Consider the following 17,478-nt stretch of genomic DNA (forward strand, 5'->3'; position numbering starts at 1 on the left):
AAAAACACCCAAATGTCAACATTATCTACTGTATGCATAGTCAGTGAATATTGTTCTCCAAACAAGGCAGCCAGTGGTGACTTTCTGTTCCTTATGTTGTGTTTGTTTGTGCACAGTCTTTGGTTTGTATCCTATGTCATTTTCATTTCACTCATTAAGCACTTCCGTGTTTTCAATGCTGTCACCTTCAGTTCAGGGGCTACTGTGCTGGTTTTGGCCCGTAGAAATGATTCACTAGCACTAAAACTATTTGGCTACTGAAATTTTTGGAAGGGTGGGCCATAACTGAAGTACTTTTTTTAGCCCTTTCCACTATCTAGTGCCCATCTCCGTTTGTGCATTTAGACTCAGGGGACCACAGGTCTCAATTCTGTGCCCTAAATTAAGCCTAGACGCCACAGCCAGCAGCCTGGGGCAGGGGTCTGGTTTTTCAGAAGGAGTGAGCTGACTCCCACTGGGTCCAGGGGTAGAATGTGGTTTCCAAAATAGTAGCCACAGGGATTTGTGTTTTCAAACTTTTTTTTTTCCCCTTCTTTTAACCAGCTGTGCCATAGCTTTATAGCTTACAAATATTGTAATTTGGAGGCCTTACAGTTAAAGCTGGATTGGTTCTTACATGGTGTAATTAAAATTTGAGCCCACTCTGAGGCGGAATGTAACATCAGCAAAAGGGTTAAAATAACTTGTCTTAATAGCATGCTCCCTGGTGTTCCACTGTGCTCTTCTAAGCCAAAACTCCTCTTCCTTGTCAGCAAGAAGTGGAGGTGGCAAAACAAAGTTTTTATGCAGTAATGTCACCTGTAAGTTTTATTTGCCTGCCCTGGCAAAAGAACAACCAAGCAAAAACAGTAACAAGAGAATTGTGGTATTTTCCCCAACGCATTCACACAGTCCTTTTGTCTTTGCTCACACTAAGCTGCAGGCCCATCTACCTTTCCACAGTGGTCTAGACTACCTTCTTGTTTGATGAGGGAGGGTACTGACATCTTCACATCAGACGCTTGTTCTTGCACACAGGATCTGGGAAGAGGGAAATAAATTCTGCAACGTAACCCTACCCCCTCCTGCAAGGCCGTTGAGGGGTGCTTTTTCTCTTATCAGGCTGCAATAAATATCTCTTCTAACGACTCTCTTACTTCCAACCTTTCCAGTATGGATGGAGAAGAACCAGGCATACCTTGCAAAACCAGGAACACTTATGTCTGCTTTTGGGGGAGTGGGACAAGTGTCAAGAGTAATGAAGTTGTGCTATGCTCTTTGCTGAAGTCCTTACTGTTTTTCTTTAGGTACAGCGTGCCCTTCCTGTGCTAAGTGCCCTCTCTTCAAGAGGGGGAAAATAACCTAGTAGGTGGCTTAAAGGAGCCAAACCGTAGCCAATTTACCCATTTGGCTGTGTGCGTGTCTCAGAGCCCAGGCCTGTATGTCTTCCTCATCCAGTCATCTACCAGCACATACATGTGAGATATTCACCCACTCCTGCAATCGTATTACCACATTTGGGGGGCTATTTCTCCATTCCTAACTCCTCCATTTCACCTTGTTTCATTTGCTTTGTATCAGGCCCACCAGTATCGTTATGACTAGCACAATGTTCTGTGTAGGCGTGAGGCAGATTAATATGGCAAAGCACAACACTGACTATGGTGTGAAAGGGTTAGCCATGTATGGCATGTGGAATATTACAGCAGCAACACTTTGTTAAGCATACAACTACTAGCGACATAATCAATCGTGGATACATCTCACTGTGCTCTCGCAACGTTCTCTGGGGGGATTTACAAGCTGTTCTGCCCCTCCACCAAAGCAGGCAGGCTGGATGTAAAGCTACCTCAGCTGGAGGAAACCAGTAGGAACCTAGTAGCTTGGTCTAGTGCAATGGAGCCTATGAAGAGTATTGTCCAGTATTTCCTGCTGGGCAGAAAGAAGAGATTGGGACATTACTAAATATAAATAGCAGGGAGCTCTGTCTCTTAAATACTTTACATGTTCACAACCTTGGCTGTACACAGCATGCAGGATGTTGGGGGCTTTTTTATTTTCCCTATGACCGTGCTTTCCCCAAGTGAAACTGTGTACCTTGCTTTTGTAGAGCTGAGAGTCCTGATGCACATGGTTACAGATCACATATACTGCATGAAGAGGGAATATTATACATAGTGGGAAAGAGGAATATTATACATAAATGTAAAAGCAGAGTATAGTGGAATTGCCTAGTGCCTCCCATAGTCAGCTGAGTTGCAGTCTGGCAGGAAACGCTTATGGAGGCAAGGCAGCATGCAGACTTCTGCTTAAGCCCCACCAAAGGCGATCTTCACTTGTCCTTCTGAGATGTCCTGGTTTCGATAAAGCGAACACAAATTCAGTCCAAGGCTCCCCAGACACAGTCCTTCCTCTGGAGGCATGTGTGTTACCCTGCCGGCACTAACAGTAAGGTGTGGTGGGGCTGTGTCACAGGAGTGTGTCTTTGTTGTCTTTCCCATTCAGAAGCAAGAGGTGAGCAAGTTCCTCTTGGGGGCTGGTGTGCTTTTCACAAACTTCTTTTGTTAGGAATGTACCGTGTTCTCTGTGACAGAGCCGCCTCCAGCGCCTATAAAATTTCGGGAGTTAGCCGATGGCAGGGAAGGCTCCACCTCAGGGCTTGGTACCTCTTCTTTGGTGTCTCCCACCGACTCCTGCGAGCTGGTCTCCGGGCTGGAAGCTGCCTGGAAGCCAGGCTCAGCGCTGAGGGGCTCGCTGTTCTGCAGGGGAAGCAGGGCCCGGTGCCGCATCAGGCTGTCGTCGCTGTTCTGGGCCTCCAGGGAGTTCCTGCGCTTGGCGTTCCTGTTGGCCATGGCGTTCTTCTGCGGCTCCTCGAAGCTCAGCGACAGGGTGACCGTGCCGCTCCCAAAGCTGACTTTTTGCTTGCACCCACGCTGCTGCTGGCGCTGCCGCTCAGCAGAGGCTGGTAGAGGAAAAGGGTCTTCATGGTTGCTCTTGCTACTGATGGAGGAGGAAGGGGTGGAGCCGGTGGAGCCCCCCAGGCTGTTGGAGCGTTTGCGCGACACGTTGCTCCGTCTCAGCGTGGCCCTGGCAGCCACCTTGAAAGCATGGGCAGCCGTGCTGCAGCGCACCTCCTCGATTGTGTTGCGGGAGGGCTTGAAGAGGATAATGTAGACTTTGTTGAAGAAGATGCAGGCCAGGAGCCCAAAGCTGGCAGCCAGTATCGCAATCACCTCCACAGCAGAGACAAACTTGCCGTATGTGCTGGCATAAGCAGGGATGAAGGAGATCCAGACGATGAAGAAGATCAGCATGCTGAAGGTGATGAACTTGGCCTCGTTAAAGTTCTCAGGTAGCTTTCGAGACTTGAAGGCAAAGAAGAAGCAGATGGCTGCCAGGAGGCAGGTGTAGCCAATGAGGAAGCCAAGAGCCATCAGGGAGCCTTCGTGGCAGGTGATGAAGATAATCTCATCCTCCAGTTCATGGTTTCGGTAACTGGATGGCGGGGCCGTGTAGAGCCAAATCACACAGATGACAATCTGCACGAATGTGCACAAGAAGACCAGGAGGAACTGGAGGTTGAGGCCCCACCACTTTCGGTGGAGACTTGTGGGGATCTTTGCCTCGAAAACGAGCAGGACACGGTTGGTTTTCACCAGGATGCAGGAGATGCAGAGGACAAAGCTGATGCCGAACGCTGGCTGCCGCAGACGGCAAGTCCAGTTCTGGGGCTCACCAATGAAGAACAATGAGCTGGAGAAGCAGCAGAGCAAGGAGAAGAGGAGGAGGTAGGACAGTTCCCGGTTTGTGGCCTTGACGATGGGCGTGTTGCGAAATTTGGTGAAGACTCCCAGGACAAAAGAAGTCAGGAAAATTCCCAGCACAGCAAAGAGAGTCAGAGCGATCCCAAAGGGCTCTGTCCAGGACAGAAACTCTATCTGCTTGGGGATGCAGGACGTGTGGTTCTCATTGGACCAGTAATCCTCAGGGCACTTGTCACAGGCACTTGCATCTGAAAAAGAAGTGAAAGGGAGAGGGAACGTTTGTCAGAATGAGAGGCCGAAATGTGGAATGACATATATGGCAGTTACGCACCGTCCTTCACCTTAAATGCATGGGATGTTCCCTTCAGGTACCTCCAGATTCCCAGAATCCTATGTTGGTGTCTAAGAGTGTTTTACACTGAAACAACCAGCCTCCCATGGGCAATATAGCAAAACACAAAGCATGCGTAGTTCCAGCTTAAAAGAAGTCCTGCCCCACCACTTGTGTTTTTGGAATCCATTTCTTGGCAAAACTTTGCAAACTTTGATTGCTATTGGCTGTTACACAGGCTCTGCCCCTCTCTCTTTCTTGTTCCTTCATTTTTACCATCTACCTCTGCCTGTCTTCATACCTCTCACACTTTTATCATAATTTGAAACATCCTGCCTGTCTCTATGACAGAGAAAATTAAAAATCTGCTAGCCTCCTTAAGTGCTTTGAGAGCCTATTTCGTATTCCACAGAGGCGAGTCTCAGAAGTGTTTAAACTGCTCTTCCCTGAAGGCAGGCAATGCCCTTGACTCCCAGCACACTCTCATTTCATGTTGGAACATCAGGGGAAGATGCGTCTTAGCGATATCACTCTCCCCACACCCAGCAAAGCATCCCACTGACACTTGCAAAGGGAAAAGTGATGCCTCCATTGCTTTCCTCTACATGAAACTAGATGCACCTACTGGGATGGCAACGTATGCCTCCAATGGCTGCCATGATCAAGAGGCAAGGACCTGCTGCTTCTGCTCTTCTTCTTTGACCCAAATGGGTCTTGTACTCCAGTGGGGATGGTCATGACTCCCTTGATGGCAGTGGAAAGGGGTTGAGAGCAGTGAGTTGGAAGTCATAACCTGCCTCAGCCTGTGGGATCCTAGTGGGATAGCAATGGGCTGCAGTGAGTTTGGGGAACAAACATTCAGAAAACCTCTTTAGCAGCAACCTCCCTCTGAGCTTTGCACCTGAGCACGGAGAGAGACTCAGCGTAGCTCCCAGAGCAGAGCTTGATGCCAATGAGGAAGCCAGGAATGCCCAGCTAACGAGGGCAGAGGATTTCAAGCTCTCTTGTTCTGGAGGGGTGGTTGGAGGGAGTGTCCGTGACCTGATATGATACTGGTTTCCTAATGACTGGTTGCCTCACCTAAGCTGTTCATGTGAAAAACTTGCACTAGGTGCAAAAGCTCTGTCAGAAGCTCCCATCGCCACATGTCATTTCATTTACATCCATTCAGCTTCTGCCTTTTACCTGGAAGCCTATTGCAAACTGCAGGCAAGGCAGAGCTAATTTCACATAGCAGGGAATTCAACCACGTCTACCAGAGACAGGGGCAGCTATTTAGCACTGCATCCTAAAGAAGTGCTTTCACTGTTGTCTGGGGCTGACTTGCTGTGCCACTGAAGGGAGTAAACCAGATCTCCCTCCTCCCCCAAGGCTGCTCATTCCTGCCCTCTCCTTTGTGTTAGCACTATAGGTCATGCAGCTTCTCATTCTAAGCTGGAAAGTCAACCTGCCAAGAGTTTGTTTTAGAAAGACCAGAGACCTGATTCAACTCGCTCTACGGTTGCATGAGCACCAGCACTGCTCCCAGACAAAAGGTAGGAGCAAACAGCTGGGAGAGGACACGACAGATTGTCTCCTTCAGCAGTATCACTGTCTCAGCTGGATGAGACTGATTGTAAAACTGCTCTCTACGCCTATAAAACTGGCAAGCACAGGAAATACTGAGCATTACTCTCACGTGAAATTGCAGCAGGAAAGTGCAGAGTCAGAAGGCAGTCACCCCCTCAGCCCTACAAATTTCACCAGCACACCAGTGCCAGCTCCCAAAATCCCGTGAAAAACACCAAAAGACCCATATAACCAGCATGGCTTGCTTCTATTTATTTCGAAAATGCTTCTCCCAAGCATCCTGTAGTACTATATGTTCATGCTAAAAACATCATCATTCCTGTCTGTTAGGATGCAAATTAGAGTCTCCCAAAGGAGTACACTTGTTCAGTCTTGCAAGCAGCTTACTGAAGTTTTCATCTCGGGCAAGGTCTGCAGCATGCGCTGGGACCAGTGCTGCCAGCGAGTGTGTGTGGAGGTCCTGAGTGCTCTGCAGTGTGGAGGGGACTGCTGTTCTGAAAAGATTTACTTGCCTTCATTACTGTGGGGTTGCCCAACACTGAGGGAGCACTAATGGCGTTGGAAATTCAGAATTTTTCAACCAACTTTAAAACTGAGGTTACCTTTTCCCTTCACTGTAGAACCTGAGCAGCTTGATCCAAGCTCCCACTGAAGCCAACAAAAAAGATGTCCATGGGTGTTTGATAGGACCCAGAGATTCTGGGCTCTTGCAGTGCCAGTGCTCAACAGAAGCTGTGGTTGGTGACCCATAAAGGGAAATACTCCTCTCTGCTTGTGAAGTCAGGGATGGAATGGACTTTATAAAGCATGAAATAAAACCCTGGCAACATGAGGAAAAACAGACGGGTGACTAGAGAATTTAGGATTAGGGTACGGAGTGTCTCCTTCCTCCAGGCTTTTGGAGGAACAAAAGCTATGGCTACAGTGCAAGGGAGTTTGCTTGTGGCTGCCTGAGAGGCTCCCTATACGCGAGTCCTTTTTCAAGTTCTCTGCCTTAATTTTCCTAACTCAGAGCAGAAGGGACAAGCAGGCTTAGCAGAAGACAGGACCTGAGGACCACAGGACTCCTGCAAGCTTTTCCGAAGCCCCTCCAGACTTTCTGTGAAGTCTCGTGGCAGAGCAGCCTCCAGCTCAGCACTGCAGGGAAGCGACTTCAGCACAACTGCAGGTGATGCCCAGAGGGCTCGCACGGGCCTCTGCAAACCCCAAAGCAACTCTGTGGGTATTACCTGTTTCATCACTGTACTCCCCGTCGGGGCAGTCCACGCACTCGAAGCAGCAGGTGGGCTCTCCCTCAATAATGCCCTTCCTGGTGCCCGGGAGGCAGTCCCTGCTGCAGTTAGAGAAAGGCACCTGCAAGAAAAGAACCCGAGGAGGGTTAATGGTGGCAGTGCCCCATGTACAGCCTTCCTACAGCAAGACCTTGGGCTTACTCCAAGGGTGTTATTGTTTTATTAGCACGCTGGATGGAGAGCCTCAGAGGCTCACTTATTCTTTCCACAGAACAGACATGTCTTGTACAATAGTCCTTCCCCAACCCACTGTAGTGATATTTGTCTGAAGGATCACATCAAAGGATGGTAGGGAGGATCAGCAGATCTCTGTAATCTCTACTGTGTTGTGGGCACTGCAAACCTGTGTGTGGCCCATGACACATGTACCAGAAAAGTCATTAGATGGGTAAAAGAAAAGACAATCAATCTCTACTGGCAGGAATTTGAGTCAGCCTTGGAGATGACTGCTGATCCCCAATCCCATATATATTGCATATTGACTGCTAATGATTTATGGGAATTATAACAGTACCTTGAAGCCCACTTCCTCCTGTTCTCCTGAAGACCCTCTCCAACCCAGAAACATAAAAGGTAAATTAACTAAACAAGAGTGTTCATATGAAAGAAAGGAAGGCCCTGTTTTTAGAGCACTGAGCACCTAAAGATGCACATCAGCAGCTATATGCAGATCCAAAAAGGACACCTTCACATGAAGTACACCTTAGGTCTTCCATGTCTAAATTAATGGAAGGGACCTGTAAAGCCCACAGCTCACCGCTGGTGTTCCTGAACTTCCATCAGAAAGGTTACTCAGCCTTCCAGACTTCTGCTGTTGCAAATGACGAGCTGTGTCACCTGCTGGCTGTGCATTTATGCTGTGCGTGAGCCCACCCGGACATGGTCATATCCTGGCAGCGAGTGGTCGCACGGGCATGCTCACCACATGCTTAATGGACACTGACAACAGGGAGTTCAGCACAATAAGTGGAAGTCTGGGCCTTTTTTTCATCAGTCTAGACTGTCTTTCCCTATACTGCCACTGATGATTTTAAACAGGGCTGAATCAAAGGCCTGACTGAAGTCATGCACGGCTTCCCCATTATCTACTAAGCTGATTGAGCTTCCAAGGAGGAAAATTAAATTGGTTTGGTATGATTTCATCTTGACAAATCCATGTTGGCTTTTTCTTATCAGTTTATTATCCTCTAAGTGTTTATAAACTGTTGAATAATTTTTTTAACAAGTCTTTCAGGTTACTGCAGCTCAGCTCAATTGTGTGTAGTTCCCTTGGCTCCTATATCTGCTTTTAAAAACAGGTATTATGATTACCCTCCTCTAATCCTTTGAGACATCACCCATCCTCCACGTTTCTCACAGATGAATTGCTAGTACTTTTGAGATTGCTTTGCCTGCCTTCTTAAGTCTTCTGTGGGGAATTTCATCAAGTTCTGCCAAAACAAATCTATCTCACCTACTCTTTAACTTGTTCTTTTGTAAGTCTGACCAATGCTGAAGTTCCTGTGTTGAAATTAACGACATTTAATCTTTTTTGAGCATGACGGAGACACAGAAGGCTTCAGTGAGTGAAGTACTGGCTACTTTCTTTGAGCAGAACCTTTTATCTAGAAGGAATTAAAACTCTACAAACTGGGAAAAAAGCTGCAACAGGCATAGAGATCACAAACCCCTCCAATGGCACACAATTTACATGCCCTGGCATGACACTCAGCAACACCCAGTTGCATTTGTAATAGTTTAGGACAGAGGAGGAAGATAAATATTGCACTGTTGGAGGAATGTAGCCCAAGAGAACACAATTACTCAGTTTAAATAAAAACCAGTAAAATCCTAACTGTTGGAAAAGGTGCCAGTGGCATTTGCAACGATCAGGAGAAGGGGTTAGAGTATCAGGGTTTTTTAATTCCATTTGTAGTTTGGGCTCAGAGTCTCCAGCTGGGCTTAGAAAAGCCTGAGCTCAGTATTTCTGCAGCAGCATGCTCTGCCTGACCCATGCCTCCTTCAGAGACCTCTGGATTTAAACCATAAGTAAAGCTGAGGAATCTGGAGTAAAGGTAAGGTTTAACTGATGGTGTAAATGTATTAGGCAAGCGTAGCTACTGCAGAAGCAGTGACCTGATCAGTCAGTGAACATGAATAATCACCAGGAAGTGAATTGCCTTGTTCATTAACCAGGTGCTGATTTAACATGTCTAAACATTGCAGCGGGGCCTGGCAGTGACATTTCTAAGTTCATGCTCCCTGTGTCACCTCCCAGGCCACAAGCCAGATGCCTGCTCAGTATCCCCTCCGGAAGCCGGGGTTTCTGTCTAGGCTGGAGTGGGCTGCTGCTGGCTACGACAGCAGCTCACCTGGCTCTTGTCCAGAGATCCCTGCACCACGTTCCCATCACGTGGGGCAGACAGCCCTGGGTGCCAGTGATGATACAGTTATGCTGAAAAGATCTAACATCTGCGAGTAAGTGGAGCAGGACTTAGGCCTGACTAAAGTCAATGGCTACATCACATACTTTTGAGACTGAACAAGCACCTTCTGGTAGATTAAAAAAAGGCAGCAGGTACTGGTGTGTCCCACTGTTTGAGCACCATGTCCAAGTTAACCTGGGCAGATTGACAGGGTGTGTTCTGTTTGGTTTGCAAGGCAAGGGTGTGTGGAACTTGGAGGGTAAAGCCAACAGAAACAGCTGTGAATTTAACTAGGAGCAGGAAGATATGCTTCTTGATACAGAGGTATTGGGAGTGGAAGAGATGGCTGTTTTCAACAATTAAACTACTGAGCTCAGGAAAACTCGACTTAGTCAACAACCAGACTTGGGCAATGAATTTCTCATCCTTGTGGAAACAGCATTACAAAATTCCAAGCTAACTACTTGGGCCAGAAAAAAGGCATTATTTAAACCATTAATACGCAGGCTCATCAAATGTATAGGAGAGGAGAAGCGGCTGCCCATTGTTCCCAGAAGTGTGTAATGAGGGTGTGAAAGACTAGGGCAGAGACCATGTATACCATAAGATTAATGGGTCTTTTAATGAGACATGGAGCCACAATACAGGAGAGTGCAGGGTGAGTTCAAATTTCAGCTTGTGGAAACTTGGGAAATGTTACTGTGAGCATTTAAGCGCTTACCTCCTTAGAGAATCCACTCCACAGGATCTTGTTTTCATTGATAAAGAGCCTTTCCCCTTTCTTGGCATAAACGTTGTAGTGCCCAACCTCTTCAAAGACAACTGAGCCATCCTCCGGAGAGAGATGCCAATTGATTATTGAGTAATTCCCTACCAGGTCCCCAAACTCATCAAAATCCACTTGCTCCCCCATGTTATTGGTGAAATTTAAGTGACGCAGATGCTTGAGAACCTAGAGAGAGAGAGAGAGAGACACCATGAATGCCTGCGTGTCACAACCCTACCACAGCACACACCTGCTATGGGGACAGAACTGGAAATAATCACTTTACTACAGTCCTTAAGCTCTTGAAAATCACTTAATCACAGCAGTAGCAGGCTTTCTCTCATAGACATCACACGCACACACAGAGCCCTGTACAAACCTCGTAGACAGCACAAGGTATCATGGCCCTCAGGGGTGGATGGCACTCATCTGTAACACTTTGCTTACCAGTTGCTACCCCATCAGCCTTTTAGCATTCCTCTTCAGACCCTTCCAGCCATCCCTGCAAGCCCACAGCTCTCCTTCAGGGGCAGAGAAGTGGCAGGAGCCACTGAACTGTTTCAGTCACCCATGCATCCCTCTTACCCTGCTCTTGCAACCACTCTGCATAAATGCTCTCAGATGGCATCTCTCGTCTCTGAATGATCAATCACTCAGAAATGGGAATGCTGGAGAAACAATGCAAACTTGACTTTTGATTGAAAAACCCCAAGCCCAACGCACTTTGATAAAAAACAAGAAATCAAGCTCGTTCACCACATGGCAGGCCTGGAGAATGTATACCACAGGTTTTTTTGGCTCCTGTCTCCTGGTTGCATAGTTTCAAGCAATCACATTCTGCCTGTCCCCATGTCTTGACTCCCGTTATTTTCACCTCATGCCTTAAACCGTCTTATGCTGCAGACAAGAGCAGTTAATCCCAGAACAACTGTGGTTGCAAAATTCACAATCTAGATAGCCTGACAGGTAGACCAAAGAAACTGCAGCATGAAAGAATGACGATCCTGGCAACTGTGATATCATTCATCAACATGATGTTTTTCTTCAAAAGTTAGTTGCTGGTTTATGCACTTATCAGACTTTTTTTCCCCTTGTTTAATGGATGTTCTTAGTGAGTTTCTCTGTAGACCTCATCTACAGAAAGCTGAGGTGATGCTGAGGGCACCTGGCTGTCAGCTGTCCCTAGACCACTGTGGCGTCATCACTGCTGTGGTTCTAGCGCCTGTGACAGCTTGTAAGCCCAGTCCTCTCTCTCTCACTGCTGAGTGCCCAAGCATCAATTCTGGATGGCAAAATATGAGAAAAATCAAAATGAAATCAATTTGTCTGGGCAGGCAGAGCTCTCCTCACCCCATAGACACAGAACAGACAATACTGTTTTGATGAAGCCTTTTCACCTGGAAACACAGGGACAGGGGAAAAGAATCACTTCATTAATTCCTGTCAGTTTTGCTGAATTGTCTCATTTTTCTGTTTCCCTTTGGGATCCTCCTATCTCAAGCTAAAAATCCCCAGAGCTACAAAGATACCCTCTTCTTACTGCCTATATCAATGCCAGCCTGAGAGAGTCTGGAAAAATCATAGTAGTACTACACAGGACATGGCTGGCAATACCTTTTCAGCTTCGTGTAATGTTGATGGAAGTACATAAAAATATTGCCACAGTATTCAGTCTTTGAATAATGGCTGAGATGGCAAAGGCAAGATGTTTTCCTGTCTTTCTCATTTCCGCTGGCCCTCCTCTGTAAGAGGGAGGAGAGGGAAGAAAAGAGGCGACTGCTCCCCTCTCCTCCCCCTCATCCCTGAGGGGTACCCAGGAAGATGCTACTTGCCCAGCTCCATCAGGGAACAGTGAGAACAGAGCAGAAGCAGCTCTGAGGTCAGAACGGGTGACGCGGAGTCTGCAGATCCACAGTGATGTCTGTACTGCATCAACTCACTTTGGCCTCACCTGCAGTGGGGCTGCAATCTTGGATGTGTTAGCAGGAACCTTGTCTGTCAGCAGTGCAGGTCCCACACAGGGAACCTGCATTCCTCTGCAGGCTCTAGCACCTACCACAGGGTGACACCTGCAGCTTTGATGTCCAGATCAGATTTGAGTCGTTATGTTGAGCTGAATGTCACATTTCTCCTCACTCCAACTCAATATCGTGCTCTTGTACAGCACTGCAGCATCCTGCTGACCGACACTAGGATATCCTGACTGGGTATCACTGCTGGGTTGACTTTCACCTGTATAGGCAGGAGGTGCAGACCTTGCACTTCTTTTGATTACAGTTACTACACACATGTCCTGGTTTTGGCTGGGATAAAGTTAATTTTCTTCCTAGTAGCAGGCATAGTGCTGTATTTTTGATTTAGTGTGAGAAGAATGCTGATAACACACTGATGTTTTAGTTGTTGCTAAGTACTGCTTATGCTAGTCAAGGACTTTTCAGCTTCCCATGCTCTGCCAGGTGCACAAGAAACTGGGAGGGGGCACAGCCAGAATAGTTGATCCAAACTGACCAAAGGGCTATTCCATACCATATGATGTCATGCTCAGTATATAAACAGGGTGGGGTTGGCTGGGGAGCAGCGATTGCTGCTCGGGAACTGTCTGGGTATTGTTTGGTGGGTGGTGAGCAATTGCATTGTGCATCACTTGCTTTGTATATTATTATTATTATTATCATTATTGTATTGTTATTATTATCATTACTATTTTACTTTATTTCAATTATGAAAGTGTTCTTATCTCAACCCAGGAGTGTTTCTCACTCTTACTCCTCCGATCCTCTCCCCCATCCCATCAGGGTAGGGGGAGTGAGCGAGTGGCTGCGTGGTGCTTAGTTGCTGGCTGGGGCTAAACCATGACAACATAGTAGGAGACAATCTTGCAAGAGCCAATGAAGATTCTTCAGTTCAAGTCCTGCCTCTCCAGGCCAGCTGCAGGAGCAGGAGGCTGGCTGGTCTTATGGTCAGCAAGATGAACGGTGGAGAAACTTCCAAATTCCCTGGATGCAAATTTTTGTTCAATTTCACAACATTCATCTCATTTAGTCTATTCCTCCACCTTACCTGCTGACATTAGGCTTCTTAGAAAGTAATATATACCCCTGGCTACTGGTGGGTTTTTGTAGGATTAGCTTAGCAGCATGTTTCCTTTGGTCACATACACACTACACCCGAGGACTGAGGTTATAAACCATTTAATGTATGAGCTGATATCTCTATCTGGTGGGTAAATATTCATGTAAAAGTACTGATCTGCACTTAATGTTGTCTTTCCCCAGGCACAGAATAGCAGCTTCCGCTATGCAGCCATAGCTGGGGAGCAGGAGAGCCCAGGTGTATCAGTTCATGCAGGAAAGACACATGCTCTATTTAAAATCCGAAATGGAGGGGCAACAGGAACAACAGGAGTAACAAAACCTGTTTTCTCTTTCCAGCAAATACCAAAGCTTGTCTTCAAGTCTAAATTTCTGAGGGGCAGCTTGTGAAATGGTAACTAAACAAGTGCTAGGACATGTTCCTGTTTCAGCTGGTAAGAAAATCCCAGGATGGTATCTGTATATCACACAAGTTCTGCTCTCTACAGGATGAAAATATGGTTTAAACAGCCAAGAAATATATAAGCACTAAACTTTAAAAGATGAAGTTGTAGACTCTGAATAACTACAGCACTCTTTTATAGGCACCAGTCTATCAATGATTAGCGAAAGGCTTTACAGTTAAAAATGTGTCACTGTGTTTTGTAACTAAAGATAGAAACATAAATACCCAGGACTCAATCCACAAAGACTTAAATGACCCTGCTTCAGCGAGGGCAAGAGCACATGTCAGGGGTGCATGTATTATATCCTGGAACCAAGAGTTTACAAAAGAAGTGTTGACCTCATGGCTTGAATATACCGTCAGCAGCTGGTGGAAGCCTGAAGGGAGAGCATTGTGCAAGCTGCTGTCTTAAGATATTTCTTTCCATACTTTTTCCTTCTTTTTTTTTCCCCTCTGTCACAGGCTCCATGTTGAATTGCAATGCCTTTTAATTAAAACACCTATTATCAGAAAGGACTTGCAAGCTGCCCTGTAGTTCACCCTCCTGTTATTCCCAGTAAGGCAATTCCCAGCCATGTAGCATTCCATGCTTTATCTAGGCTAGATATTCTGGGTCGTGTGGTTTCCACTTTTATGGAAGGATTATAAAACCGTAACATAAATACAGTTCTATTAGGTCAGACCAGCAGTCCTTCTCCCCGGGACCTGTTTCCAACAGTGGTCAACAGCAAATGCCTACACAAGAGTAGAAGGGGACGTGATACTTCCCCAGAATACTCTCACACATTTTGCAGCTCCGTGACTTCCTGGGCCAGAGGTCTTTGTACTTGATAATCCACAGTGGATTTTTTTTTCCATGATGTTGCACATTTGTGTTCTGCACCTGTGCAGACTTTTCACATCCACAGCCTCCTACAGCAAGGAGATCTACATTCTATGAGAAAAGCACCCCTACTAGCCTGTCAGAACAGAGCAGCTTCTAATCTCTTTTGATACCCTTTGTGCTTATGTTGGAAGAGGCAAAGAACTGTCATTTGCTAGTCACCTTTTCCATGCCTCTCAGGATTTTACAAACCTTTGTCAGATCTCTCTTCAACCACCTCTTCCCCAGGCTGATGAGCCCTACGCAACTTTGCTGCTTCTTGTACAGAAGCTGTCCCACTGACCCTTCTCCAAACTTTCCCAGTCTGCTTCATCCATTCCGAAACCGGCACATGATTTTGAAGTGAAATGAACCAAGGGTTAATAAAGTGGCCCGAGGACACTGTTTTCTTCTGTCCCCTTTCCAGTGTGACTATTCCTAACAGTGTTTGCTTCTTTGACTGCTACTCAGACAGAACCACCCAAGGACCTGTTCAAGCTTGAAGATCTCATTTGTGATTAGTCAGAACTGACCATTTATTTATATCCTCTGCTGACTATCTTTCAACCGTTTATCCATGCAAGGACTGAATTTAGTGACACACTAACCAAAAGCCTTTTAGAAGCCTGAGCATACCCTATGAAGAGGATCTCCCTTATCCACACACATCCTGATGCTTTCAAAGAACTTCAGGAGGTTTGTGAGGTAGGGCTTCTCTTTACAAAAGTCACAGTGACTCCTCCTCAGTATGTTCTATTTTTCCTTCTTTTTTATTTTTAACTACAGTTTCTAATAATGGGCTCAGTCAGGCTTCGCTAGTTCCTTGGATCTCCTCCAGAACTCTTTTAAAAAATTGATGTCACATCTGTCAACTTTCTAGGCCTCAGGGCCCAAGACTGTTTTAAGCGAGGGGTTGGTCACCATAGCCTGCACTTCAGCTACTTCATCTGTGAGCTCTGGCAGAGCTCTTGGGTGAACATCATTCACTCACACCAAAGTATTTAGGTTCATCTTTCTCTTGTGTCCCATAGCTTCTTCTACAGTCACTTCAATATCAGACAGATCCTCTACAAGTCCCCTGTAAATAAATAAACTCAGGAACCGTCTCAAGTTTGTCCATAAAGAGCACACTTCTGCTGTGGCCTTATCTTGTCTTTTGCAGTGATAATCTATGGCTCAACAGACAATCCTACTGCTGAACTGTTTAAAAAAGCATTTATGTGCTTTTACCCCATTTACAGCCTGTTCTTCTTTGTGGTTTTTGGCCTGCCTTATTTTATTTTTACATTTAACCTGCCAGAGTTTATGATCCTTTCAATTTTATTCACTGGACATAACTCAGCTATTTGAAGGATGCTGTCTCGCTTTTAATAAACACCACTTAATACCTTTGTTTTGCCTTGCCAACTTCCTTAGCCTTTCTTCACCTTTTCTTGATCTGGAGTAGACATTTACTTTGTGTCACTAGTATTAGGGCTGGTGGTAGGCATAAAACCCCACTTACATTGTAAAAGCTGTCAGGCTGCAGATAATCTCCTGTGTGTGTGTGAATGTCCAGAACTGAACTTTTGTACTTTCGAGCACAAGCCTGCTACCTGCTAGCTGCAAGCAGTACGTACTGATTGTACATTTGGACTGCAGCTGGGCTAAACAGAAGTGGGGAAAGTGAGCAAGATACTAAACAGGTTAAAAGCTCTAGTCTTGTTAGTTCTTAAATAAATGTCAGTACCCAGATCTACTATGGGTTGTTGTTTACTCTGTCTCAACTGTGACAAGTCCTTAACCACTCTCCATATACAAGCAAGGGTTTAATATCCTTGGCTTCCTTCTGCAGTGTCTTTCTAACATGTTTCCTCATCAGGTCAAATGGTCCTGCAAGTGAAGTGAACCTGGGCATATGTGTCTGTCCCCATAAAAGACAAACGATTCCACCTCTTAACACGCAGTTGCAAGGAATCCTGTCTTGATAGTTAATATAAATTTTCCCACACTAAGTTTTAATTTCTGTCTACCTAGCTATATCCAGGCCTGTAAACCAGTTCTGGACTGATGGCTACCAAATGTTTTTTTCTTTGCTTTGGTAGGGTGCCCATACTGAGAGCAGTGAAAAATTCCACTTCATGGCTCAATGTGAAGATGAAAAGCTGGCAACTGTACTGAAGATGGCAAGTCCTTCCTTTCATTCTGAGTATCTGAGGGCCCATTCTCCCCTCTTGTTTCAGATTCCTTCCAGAGAAGGTACTTTCATAATGCTGTAATAGGTGTAAGAACTTGAGAGCTCAGCTATCACATTAGCCCAGTGGTCATGGCATACAGGATTTGGTTTCTGCCAGTGGTCAAGTATCAGGAGGAAATATGCCCATGCCAGTTCTGAAAGAGCCACTTGTAAAATAATTTAAAAGAAATGTTCTCTGAAGTAATAGGTTTTTTTTTCTTTCTTCCTTTCGTTTCCATCTATCTATATGTTGATCTTTATTTACATGCTAGCAAAGCTCTAATTTTTACTGTCTATACCAATGTTTAATTCCTCCTGCATTCTCTACTTGGATTATCTTGTTCTGCCTGTTTTTTATGTAGGGCCAACTCTTAGGCTCCCCCAAAGGCAGTGCTGTCATCACAATATCGACCAGTTCTGACACAAAGGACCCGGCAGGCAGGAAGGTGCTGGCCCTAGCCCCTTGAGTCAGTAATACCTCTTTCCAGAAGCCTGAGGCAGGGGAAGATGAATTGCACCCAGCTCTTCTGCTCAAAGTATTATTCTTGCTGGCAGGAGCTGAACTGTCCTTCCCCTGCTATAATCTCCCCTCCTCCCCTGCTGCCCATTGTGCACCGACGGGGACAACATGTAGTGCTGATGGTTTTTTTAAAAGCAAGATGCCAGGATATGCCAATACTGTTAATCTCACCTTTTTCCAAAGGCCATTCAGAAGATAACAGATTTCTTCAGGCAATGGAGGATGCAAGTCATTACTG

General features: G+C 45.9%; 1 protein-coding gene across 2 annotated transcripts in view; it reads right to left on the bottom strand.

Moving 5' to 3' along the window:
* Positions 1–2,543: 2,543 nt before the first annotated feature.
* CASR (calcium sensing receptor) overlaps positions 2,544–17,478 on the bottom strand; it is a 41,122-nt gene continuing 26,187 nt past the window's right edge. Inside the window, exons 4-7 of one of the 2 annotated variants that reach the window (XM_075722786.1) lie at positions 10,062–10,292; positions 9,410–9,431; positions 6,873–7,004; positions 2,544–3,991 (exon numbers count right to left, since the gene is read on the bottom strand). In XM_075722786.1, coding sequence (XP_075578901.1) covers positions 2,544–3,991; positions 6,873–7,004; positions 9,410–9,431; positions 10,062–10,292 — 1,833 coding nt within the window. The remainder of the gene's footprint in view (positions 3,992–6,872; positions 7,005–9,409; positions 9,432–10,061; positions 10,293–17,478) is intronic. The other variant, XM_075722796.1, reaches the window with a different exon arrangement.

This window comes from Pelecanus crispus, chromosome 1, assembly GCF_030463565.1.
Source record: "Pelecanus crispus isolate bPelCri1 chromosome 1, bPelCri1.pri, whole genome shotgun sequence".
Lineage (NCBI taxonomy): Eukaryota > Metazoa > Chordata > Aves > Pelecaniformes > Pelecanidae > Pelecanus > Pelecanus crispus.